General features: G+C 40.9%; 2 protein-coding genes across 2 annotated transcripts; one reads left to right on the top strand and one right to left on the bottom strand.

Moving 5' to 3' along the window:
• Nucleotides 1-1690: 1690 nt before the first annotated feature.
• Nucleotides 1691-4756, bottom strand: crybb1l3 (crystallin, beta B1, like 3). The gene is made up of 6 exons (XM_046073039.1): nt 4670-4756; nt 3492-3565; nt 3266-3384; nt 3035-3167; nt 2099-2241; nt 1691-1859 (listed from the first exon to the last, which is right to left on the bottom strand). The coding sequence occupies exons 2-6, from the start codon at nt 3555-3557 to the stop codon at nt 1691-1693; spliced, it is 630 nt and encodes a 209-aa protein (XP_045928995.1). The 5' UTR covers nt 3558-3565; nt 4670-4756.
• Nucleotides 4757-8193: 3437 nt separating this feature from the next.
• On the top strand, nt 8194-10920 carry cryba1a (crystallin, beta A1a). The gene is made up of 5 exons (XM_046073038.1): nt 8194-8232; nt 8396-8514; nt 8796-8937; nt 9676-9818; nt 10773-10920. Exons 1-5 carry the CDS (start codon nt 8194-8196, stop codon nt 10918-10920), a joined length of 591 nt encoding a protein of 196 aa, XP_045928994.1.
• The last annotated feature ends 591 nt before the right edge of the window (nt 10921-11511 follow it).

Genomic DNA, 11511 nt, shown 5'->3' with positions numbered 1-11511 from the left:
CTTCTCGATCCGGTAAAAGATAAAAATCAGCCCTTAGCTCCCTCCCTCCCGCGCTCAAGGCTCATCGGCTGTCTCACAAGCTATGTAATCCAAATCCTGTGGCTTTAAACCGACTAGCGGTGCGTGGCTGACAGTCTGCGCGCCTCGTCATCCAGTGCGTGCATTGCTGGGCTTTACTCGGGAACAGTAACTGATTACTCAGTACACATTTCTCACCCCACAGTACCTCGGAGATAAGTTCCTCTGGTCCTCTGGTGCAGCAGAAGTTTCTGTCAGAAATAGCCTAACATCTTGAAATTAGTACAGCCTATTGTTTAGGTAAACAGGGAGGGGCAGTAACTGGTCAGAAAGCTGTTTATATCACTGCTGAACGAAAGGTTCTCTCCTTTAGAAGTAGCTAAGTTATATAGAAGTTATACGTTCACACTGTGCCTTTTAGCTTCCCAAAACCTAAAGCTGAAATTAAATTTCTTTTGGTCTTCACCAACTTCTGAGGGAAATATCTGCCTCCTTAGCTGCTAAATGCTACACCAGTGTTCACCAACCAGTTTCTAATTTTGTCTGTGTGCAGTAGGGAGGGTTTGTCAGAGCGTTTTTGTTTTTGTTGTTGAAATCAACTATCTGGAGCCACTGGAAACGGCTGAAGAGAGCAGAGAGAGAGAGAGAGAACCTTGTAATTTAACCATAAATAAACATCTAAAATGCTCCATAGGGGAACTGAGGAGTAATTACCTTTGGGTTCATCAATACTAATGTCCTCTTTCACATTACACATATTCCTTTGATCCATTGTTAATAAAAAAACTTACTAGCAGCACTTTAAATAGATGTCCAGCACCTGAGTAAGATCATTGTGAAGCTTAAGGAAAACAAAGGAGATCTTTCAGCATTATAATATCTTTATTTCATTTTTTTTTCATTGGAAAGTTGCTTTCCAGATGCCAGCATCCCTGAGAAAGTGTAAAATGCAAATCTTCTGGACAGCCCCCATCAATGAGCTGAAGCGGACAAGGCAAAAGATATCCACATCCGCAAAACACAACCTTGCACAGCCACCATTCTCTTGTTTGATCACAGACTGGCTGGTACCCTCCTCTAGTGAAGCGATGAGGAGAGAGTGCCTCCTTCTGATTGGCAAACTTACTGCAGGGCATGTGCAGAGCTGACAGCTATCCATAGTGGTACTTTGTGAGGAGTGATATGATTGTTTATCCCTTTACTCTCTTAAAATCTGTGGATCCCAGGAGAGGGAGAGTGCTTATTGGCATCATTTCATCTAGAAACACATAAGCAAGTAAATAAAAATAAAATAAAAGTGTTATAATAGCATTGGAACAAACTAATAAACACAAACTATCAATTTTAATCTGCTAATCGCCTATAATCCCGCTTTCATAAATATGATAAATCATGGTATGAGGACTTTCTATGAGGTCTGTAGACAGAGAGTATTGCTACACTTTTTACGGGTTTTACCATTACTCTGGAAGTCTGTGACAAGCAGAACTTCTCATCAAAATCATTCACGATGCCACATACTCCCACCAGTAAAAGCAATAACAATATTCAAAAGCCATTCGCGTGTGTGGCTAAGTGGCTGTTGAAGAAATTCCAAGGGATGGTTAGCAGCATGGCAAGCCGGACCCCTTGCTATTCCCTCCTGTTAGCCCACAGTCTGCTGGACTCCTCTCTATGCGGTCATCTCGAAGCAGCCCCTGCGGTGCGTCTGCATGTCTCTCACCCTGCGGATGGACTGGATCTGGGGGTGGTGGGCTCCCCAGTCATTCCAGTGCTTGTAAGGGCCCATTTCGAAAACATACTGGTAGCCACGGTAGCCAGGGTACTGGTAGCCCACCCAGCTGTGTGGAGGCATAGAGAGAAAAACATGTGAGCGACAGAGCTCTACTTATGTTGACCAAAAACTGTGTGTCCCCTCAGTTTTCAGTTCATTCTGAGGGACTGAGGGATTCACTTCTTCTCTCAGTGTACCAATATTATTATGTAAGTAGAGCTTTAGTCAGCTTCTGTGAGCTTTAAGGCACTTCAACCTTCCCGCTAAATAGAAACAATCCCAGAGAGAGGATTGGAAATTACTTACGTTCCACCGGTGACCTGAATGCTGGCAACACGGTCCTGGAAGCCGTAAGACCACAGGCTTGGGATATCCTCATCACACACCTCCATCTTCCGACCCTCAAAGTTTGGACATTCGTACAGGCAAATCTTGTGGTCCTGGGGATCCTATTAGAGACAAACATCAGGTCATCAAGTCATAATTGGGTTTATTGCCAAGCAGGTTTTTCACGTATGAAATTTGCCTTGGTATTTTGATGCATAACAACAGACATAATAAGAGAAAATAAAATAGAAGTGTACAATAAAACATGTATCAAAAATATTGAATAGGCTATATATCTGTTTTTAAATTGAAAAGATTTGTACAGTGTTTAAAACGGAGAGGATGTAACCCGTGTATGTTTACAAATGTTCACAGATGTTGCAAATGTGCAAACATCACTTTCAAGTAAGGTAATGTTTACCACTTATCACACAGATACTGTAGATGTTGTTGGCGCGGCTTCTGGTTCACTCTCTGTCCCAGATATTAACCAATAAAGAAATTTAAAACAAGAAAAATCCAGTCAGGATCACTAAAGTTAGATGAGCAACAAAATAATGCAAGAATACAATTATTGATATGTTATACTGATTATTGGTTTAAATGGTGATGTTGTTTTAGAAGCCACAACCAAACCTCTCGGGGAAAGCTATGAGTGCTTATTGTCTCGATTTTTTTGGTCTGAAATTTATAAATTGAAACATAGTGGCATGTCAGCTAGTGAAAGCTTTAATCCAAAAATAATGGCAGTGTAATGAGCTTATAAATATACATATATCTGTTACCACAAAAAGCACTCTCTTGTGCCAATAGAAGATGGATGAGAGGGTAGATGACAACAATGATAAAAAATCAGCCCTCTCAGCCACAATAGACAGGAAATGTCTAAAAAACCCTGCAGGCTGACCTGCTTACCATTCGGACGGGCCTGACCGACATGAAGCGGTCGCACCTGTAACTGTTGGACCAGGTGTCCCAGCGGGGATACTCTCCCTTCTCCAGCATGAACATCTCACCCGTCATGTTCTGTTGTTCATAACCCACCCAGCTGGATAGATAGACAGAAAAATTTGTCACTTTTAATTTGTTAGGGAAAAGGTATACAGGATTGTAACACATATTTCGATGGCAGGTTTGGTGACTTACGGTCCACACTCTACCCTAATGGAGCCGACTCTGTCGAAACCCTTCTCGCACAGATTACGGCACTCTCCAAACAGGTCCATCCTACGGCCTTGGAAGTTCTCATATTCATAGAAGTATATCTGAAAAGTAACACAAGCCAAATGCATTTATTTCTGAAGTCAAATATTTTCAATGCACACTTCCTTTTTATAGTTTTAAGGATTATTTGATGAAACAGTAGGAGTACCTTGTGATTGTGCAGCCCGATGGCAGAGTGGCTGCCAATGCTGCCCTGAGCACCTGAGTGAGACATGATCAGATCTAGACAGAGAAGAACAAAGTAAGTCAGCCATGTTCACAGAGCACTGTGAGTGTTTAAAGAGGGTAATTAACTGACTGCTTGAATATAGCATGTGCTCCAAAACACAGAGAGAGGTGTGTAAAATGGCAGGTGTTTGAGCGGAAGGATTCCTCTTGTGGATAAGAGTCACTGGAAGGATCCTTCCGTTGCACAAGCAGACATTTGTATTCATTCATATATTTAGCATTCAAGATGATGTCACTGTAACAGCTGTCCAAAGGCCCTCAGCAAATGTCATGAACTGAAGTACCCATTGATATTTAAATGTAATGAAAGTCAATGTGAAGATGTTAATGTTTTTTAAAGAACCAAAATTAGTTAAAAAACTAAAGGGAACATTCTGTTTCTTGAACAGCAGTCAGGGCTTTAATACAGCATGTCTCCTGTTGATGTTAACAATGAATTAAGTTAACAGGAAGGAAAGCATAGATTTCTTCATGTACTATTATTTTGTGACTTTCATATTGTGAAATAATTTATACCCTGAAGAACAGTCTGAATGTGCATCCTGATGAAGGCTTTAAAGGGTCATCTACACTGGACCTTTCACCTCTGACCATAATCACAACCACTGATGGGTGTGCTCTGTTGCTTGTTGCTTGAATCCAGTTATGCATTTCCAGTAAAAGTGGAGTGGTTACAAAGTCCATTCCACCAACCTTTTGTAGCAACAGTTTTATCTAATTCTTCCCTTTAAGTCTTCTGTAAATTTTAAACACTCATAAATCAGCCACAAAGAACTTATCTGTTCAAACCTGCCCTGATCCAACTTTTTAAGGATAAATGATAAGACACCGTCGCTCATCTTCCTCATCCATTTTACCTCAAGATGAGCCACTGAACATGAGAGCAGCACTTAAATATAAATTCATACACTACTTCAGTTTATGTCAATATTCCATCTACTCAGTCCAAAGTTAAGGTTAAGGTTTCAGAGAGCAAATCCTTGCTTGATTCTTTCAGTCCAAAGTGTGAGCAGACAGGAAAACCACAATATTCCCTCTTAATATCCAATGATTCTAGCAGTTCTCAAAGAGTTAGAAGACCTTGGAGCGGAAACTTACAGTTACAATTGCAGGTTGGAACGGACCGACCTTTGGAGAAAGTGATGGACGCAGGCGTTTTGAGTGGGGATATATATATACATTCACATCCAGCCCTGGCCTATAGCGGCAGAATTCTGACTTCTCATTGGCTGTGAGCTGTTTGGAGCATGGTGCGGGGTCAAAGGTCAAGCTGCTTATCTATGGACAAGTCGTGCTGACTTGGCTGCTTGTTTTGTTGTCCAGCCCCATTGTGGGGGCTAACAGTCACTGCCATCAGCAGAAAGTTTGCCTGACTTTCCACTCACACACACACACACACACACACACACACACACACACACACACACACACACACACACACACACACACACACACACACACACACACACTCATATATACAGAGGTCTCACACTGTCTCTCATTTCTTTCTGAAATCTTTTTTTCATTCTTCCCTTCTGTCATTTTCTCCAGTTCTCTGTGATCTGGTTTGTTGTTCATCTCCATATTATTTCTCTCTTTTTTTGGTCCTTGGTTCAGCTGGTCCAAGCCTTTGAGCCCTGTGTGTATAATGTGCTGATGCAGGAGCAGCATCCATCTCTCCATTGTTTAGACAGGCGAGTGTTGGACCCTCTTGTTTATTATAGTGCTGGACAGGCTGTATCCATACATACACATCTCATACAACATCCCTTACACACTCATGTCATATGCACAGTAGTATTTGTACATGCACGGTGGCACACATGCAACAGAACATTTTCTTTTTGTGACTTGTGAAAATAAATAAAGATGCTATTCATGTGTCCAAAAGGCCACAAATATGTTAAATGCCTTTTCAGTTTTGTATAAACAACATGAAATATTCATATTTGTCTGATTGCTTTCTCTGAGTCACAACAATTTATTTTACATGTAGGAATATGACTATTTATATTCCCATAAATGTGGCACTAAGATCTTTTAAACGCATACAACGCTAATAGGACCATCTGATGTAATTTTAATGATTGTGATGCAGTGGTGGAAGCCCTGCGGACAAATACTCATGAAATTAATTATAAGGGCACAGAAACACACAGGAATCTTTATCTTTTGGTTTTTGCAAATAGACAGACAATATCAGCACATCTGAGAGTTATTTTAGACATTTATAGAGTGGACACTGGAAGAAGAACTGAGAGCCAACTATTTGTATTTGTAATATCTGTTTGAGTTTCTTTTTCTCTCCACTTTTTTTGTGTGTTTAAAAAAAAGTCATACTACATTTGCAACAACAAAGACAACATTGGTCTTTATATTGGCATTGTTTGCTGACAGCAAACAGGAGTTGGCCTGGCAGAAAATGTCAACATTATAACTATCATCATCTGTTTGCTTCTGCTTGAAATATCAATTTGCTTTGACACAAAACAACACCACCAGTTTGATTCTGCAGCCATCAAACTCTCACACATGCACACGCTCTTTGTTGATTTTAGAAAACTATCAGCTACATACTAAACACAGAATAGGATGCTTTTATATAAAATATTACACTCAAATATGAATTCAAATTGACACCATACAAGTCATTTATGGATAGTAAAACATACATACTGAAGGTTTTTACGTTCACTGCATCTGTAATGAGGTTAAATGACTGATAAATCACTGTTTGCTTCCAAACAAACTTCAAACAAATGTATTGTTGTCAGACAGTTTTTAATTATTTAATAAGTATGGACATATGAAGCTTTTATAATATGTGTATAAACAGTGAAAATGTATTATTGGAGTTTTTGTCAAAATTACCATGAATTTAGACTAGTGGTGGCTGGGTGAACTGTCCAGTAGAGAGGATTGTGTGAGGTGTTTGCAAGATTTTCTTATCAAATACAACATAAATGTACTTTTACAGGAAGTCACACAAGTACTCTACAAGGTCAGCTGTCACCATCCAAATGGATGTGTGTAAATGTGTAAGTGTTTTGAGTTCCTTTGTATGTGCTGAATTGGTGCAGGGACAGACCTTTGGGTGTGTGTCTCTGTCCATGATGGTGTGTGTGCATGACTGAGCATGTGTGTGTACAGGAGTGAGTGAAAAGGTGAAAGGACAAGAGATGTGGGGTCAGTTGAGGTGGACATGGCACACGGATCAGAGACAGAGCAGAGCGCAGTGTAGGAGTAACTCAGTAAGTCCATTATTGAATGATTATTAGACACCTTTGTCATTTTGAGTCAGTGCCTTTTTGGGTCCAGAACTGACTGACCAGTACCAACTGTGTTCAGCCTGCCATTTTTGTTTGTTTTTTGCTGTACACTAAATGTGTTTTTCCTGAGCCAGAGTCACTGGCAAGACTATCAGCAGCTGTGATGATCTGTTTCCTGTACCGAGCTTTGCCAGGACTTGGTCCAGCCCACTGGTTATGGACCATTTGGAACTTGTGCTTATCTGCACTGGGCACGGTGCCCTCCATCCAGTCCCACTGTGGCGAACTAAAGCCCAGTAGCTCAGTGCTGAACAATGACTGGAAGAGCAATGTGCTGACTCCTGCCCCGACCAACAGGCCCAGCTGCTTTTCAGCACCAGCATGTATAAATAGGTCCGTTTACTCTGGGGTCAGGACATCGTTTTTGTGGAGCCCCCTGTGAGCACTGAACTGCTATTCTTTGGGGCCAGGTCAGGTAAGCCCTCCATCTCAATTCATTCAGCCTATAGACTTGCGCGGACCATTGTCACTTTACATTTGTGTGTCATTTTGTCTTTGTTGTTTCTGCTGAGCCACATAGATGTATAGACTGAGGTCAGACATGCAAATGCATAGACATACTGACTGTGCACTGGGAAAACAAACAGGATTGTGCCTACATCAAAAGCTGGCTGCATCAAGTGTGAGCATGTAGTGCTTCAAGAAAGGCTTCATACCCAACAGATGACACACAAAGGTGATCTGTTCTTTTATAGAGATTTTTTCTACTTTAGGAATTTGTACTGATGCTGTAATATGTTTAAGTCTATTTCAAGAACACAAAACACAAAAAAATGAATATGCCTCCTACATGGCAACTGATAATTAAAATTAGTTCATAAACACACATTCTAGTTCGTGCGAAGGAGGTGACAGGTTGTGCTTGTGGTGTCCGAACAATAATGCTGCGATGATGTGTTGAGAGGAAACCCGCTTGACACTGTTCTTGATCATAAAAGTTTATTAAATCAAGGAGTTCAGCATCAATTACAAGCTCTGCAGCAGCTTGGAGAGTGACCCAGCCCGATGGCCACTCTGTCTCTCTGTACATCAAACATAGCTTATATAGGATATGTTTAGGTATCTGTTAGGTACCATAGAGGGGTTTGAGTCTGCAAAATAAAAGGTCAAACCCATAGAAGGGTAGTACTATTCTGAGGTAACAAAACAAGGGGTTAGAGGTCAAATACATAAATATTGGATACTACATATTTGAACCGGGTAATGTTTTAATTAGCCTTTGAATATGAACATAATTATTATTCTCCCTGCTCTCGACACTGCAGGTAAATCAGCATTGAGATACACAGTAGCATGGCTCTGAATAATCCCAACCCACTGGGACCATGGAAGGTGAGTGTCACGTCTTGCCACGGACGATTAACAAAAGCAGATTACATTTTTCTTTTAATTTCATGCCTTGTCTGATGATGTCAATGACGGGTGTGTCTGTACACACATCAGTGTGTGCGTGCGGCATGTGCATACTACATGTATGCATTTGTGTCCTCTCCAGATCACAGTTTATGACCAGGAGAACTTCCAGGGGAAGCGTTTGGAATTTACCTCAGCCTGCCAGAACATCATGGAGTGTGGCGTTGACAACATCCGCTCCCTGAAGGTGGAGTGTGGCGCGTAAGTCAAACAAAGAGCTCTGCAAAACATTTCACACAGGAGGAAATAACCTACAATAAACATTTCTACCAGTCAGTACATGTATATTTTTAAAAGTCAGCAACAATTTCATTAAAAAAAAAGATATAAAAACTAATTTGTCAAGATGGACCATAATAAAGTATGGTTGCCCCTTAAAAGTAATGTAAATGAGTCTATACATGTTCTGTGGTTCACTCTCTGACGATCAGTCTGTTTAACAAGTGTCCTGATGGTCTTGCATGTTGTGTACATGTCGACAGCTGGGCAGGATATGAGCACTCCAGCTTCTGTGGACAGCAGTTTGTGTTGGAGAGAGGAGAGTATCCTCACTGGGAGTCGTGGAGCGGCAGCAACGCCTACCACATTGAGAGGATGATGTCCTTCCGCCCCATCTGCTCTGCTGTGAGTCCAAAGGCTTCTGTTTCCGTCTCTCTGACTTCATGTGTCAAATTCAGAGTTAAAAAGAACTAAATTTGACTCATCAAGTACAATCACTTGGGATCAGAACCCTGGTTTCTCTTGGTTTCTTATGCCTACAGAGGGATTCATGCCAGCTGCTGGTTGCAGCTAAAAATAGACTAGAATGCAACGTGATCTCATGCACTGTGAGAATTTGAACACCCACACAAATTAGATGCATTTGGTAAAAATTCTACAACTTTTTCCTAATGGGAAGGCATACTTTAACCTCTCTGAACCTGAAAATTTGCCCGATCTCAGCTGGGATTGGCTTCAGCCCCCTGCGACCCTGTACACAGGATAAGCGGTTGACGATGGATAGATGAATGGATGAACCTGAAAATTTGTTTGGATTTATGAAAAATAAGTAGGTTCACAAGTAAACCTTGTGAAAAATTACTGAAAAGTGTTCACAGCATCTGCTGAACACAAATTTAAGCCTGACTTGCTATATTACTGTATTCAGATACAGTCTTCACTATTGTCACTGTTGTTACAGAACACAACTGTAAATTAGGAATAAAAAGTGTAAAAATATTTAGATCTTAGCAATATACATGAGCAACATCCTCGCTAGCTTGCTCCCACTGTCTTCTACAATATTAAAATAGTATAACTGGTGCTGGTTTGTGTTTAACAACTCTGACTGAACCTGTCTTTCCTTGGGTCATGTGCACACAGAATCACAAGGAGTCTAAGATGATTTTGTTTGAGAAGGAGAACTTCATGGGACGGCAGTGGGAGATCAATGATGACTACGCCTCTCTGCAGGCCATGGGCTGGGGCAACAACGAGATTGGGTCTATGCAAATTCAGAGTGGCTCGTAAGTCTCAACCTCTGCACTCAGATGGATCACTCTTTACAGGCTTTTGACGAGTGAATGCTGGCATTGACTCACAGGCTACATTTAATAATTTACATATGGAACCCAAAATAACAGAAATATCAGTAGGAAAGGAAAAAATTAAAAGGACAGTGTTGTTGTTTAGACATTCATGAACATGTCACATTGCAAGTGACTTGATGTCACTACAAGAGACTTGATTACACTTTGTTTTGCTGTTACAAGAGCAAAGTGTATTTCAAATCACCAACACTAACAATCTATAGACACCTTAACTACCACCTGATTCCATTCCTCAGGTGTAGATGAGGTATTTCATTATTTATGGCAACTTAATTTTTTAGTTGTAGTTTGTAGTTAAATGTATTAAATCAGGATAAACTCCAGGAGTTATGTCATTTCATTTTCAACCATTATTCTATATTGTATGTAGTAGATGATCATAATGTAAATAAGATTCTACTTTCATAGATTACTTTTTTTGTATCAGTTTTAGTACGCACCTATACTATTACAGTGTAAGACAGCAACTCCCATTCCAGTCTTATCCACTTGACTAATTAAAACAGAAATAGAAATCAAAGACAAATCAAATTTTGCCAGATGACACCATAAAGAGGCCCATTTTATGATTGTAAACGCCAACAAAGCTAGAATATCTAGTCAAATGCAGTCATTAAAATGACTAGCCTAACCTGACATTGTCTCTCCACCTTTAATATTTCCCTTGGTTTGAATGCTCAGAGGCCGATAGTATTTAACTGCTGCTTTCATCTCATACAGTTATGAACCACGGCCATTTTAAATCGAAATGCATGTCATATCATGTAGTATTAATTCTGCTTACTGTGCAAACCCCATGTTAATCATTAACCACTGCTTTCCGCTCCTCTTCCACCCCTCCCTCCCTCCCTCTCTCTCCTCCTCCTCCAGCTGGGTGTGCTACCAGTTTCCAGGTTACCGTGGTTACCAGTACATCATGGAGTGTGATCGACATGGCGGCGAGTACAAACATTACAGAGAGTGGGGCTCCCATGCTCAGTCCTTCCAAGTGCAGTCGCTGCGTCGGATCCAGCAGTGAGGCCTGCATCCTCCTCTCCCAACCTTTCACTCTTCCTCCTCCTCCACCTTCTCCCTTCACCCAGTCATTCCAAGCTTTAGCCAGCTCTGTCAGGCCTTAGTAAACAACGGCTGACACTTCCTGGTGCTTCACAATTAAGATGTTTACTGCACTTTTGTTTTGTTCTGTTGCCAAATGAAAATAAAGAGAAATGAGGGAAAAATTACAGTGAGACAAAACAGACCCTGAAGAGAAGCCCCTGACTGATGGCCCACTGATGAGAGAAGAGGAGGAAGTTAAAGCCCTAATGGCGCCAGGGTGGGTCAGAGTCATTGCTCCTCATATTATTGGGTAAACATGGTGCTTCCAGTAATCAATAAAGAAGGAATGGGCAACATAAAATAAACAGAAATACAAGAGTCTGCTGCTAAACTCCATGGTGCTCAGTTGTGATTTATTTTCATTCTTTGCTTCTGGGAAGTTTCATGTTCCAGTACATTTACACTAAGACTTCTCTATTCTCCAAGGGCACAGAAGTCCACATGAAGCTTGTGCCAAAGCTGAGCAGTGCAACTAGAATGATTCTTGTATTGTCTGAGAAGTCTGCGTATA

Source organism: Micropterus dolomieu, linkage group LG17 (assembly GCF_021292245.1).
Source record: "Micropterus dolomieu isolate WLL.071019.BEF.003 ecotype Adirondacks linkage group LG17, ASM2129224v1, whole genome shotgun sequence".
In the NCBI taxonomy this organism is placed as follows: Eukaryota; Metazoa; Chordata; class Actinopteri; order Centrarchiformes; family Centrarchidae; genus Micropterus; species Micropterus dolomieu.
The sequence above is the reverse complement of the archived record's forward strand: the minus strand, read 5'-3'. Positions and strand labels throughout refer to the sequence as shown.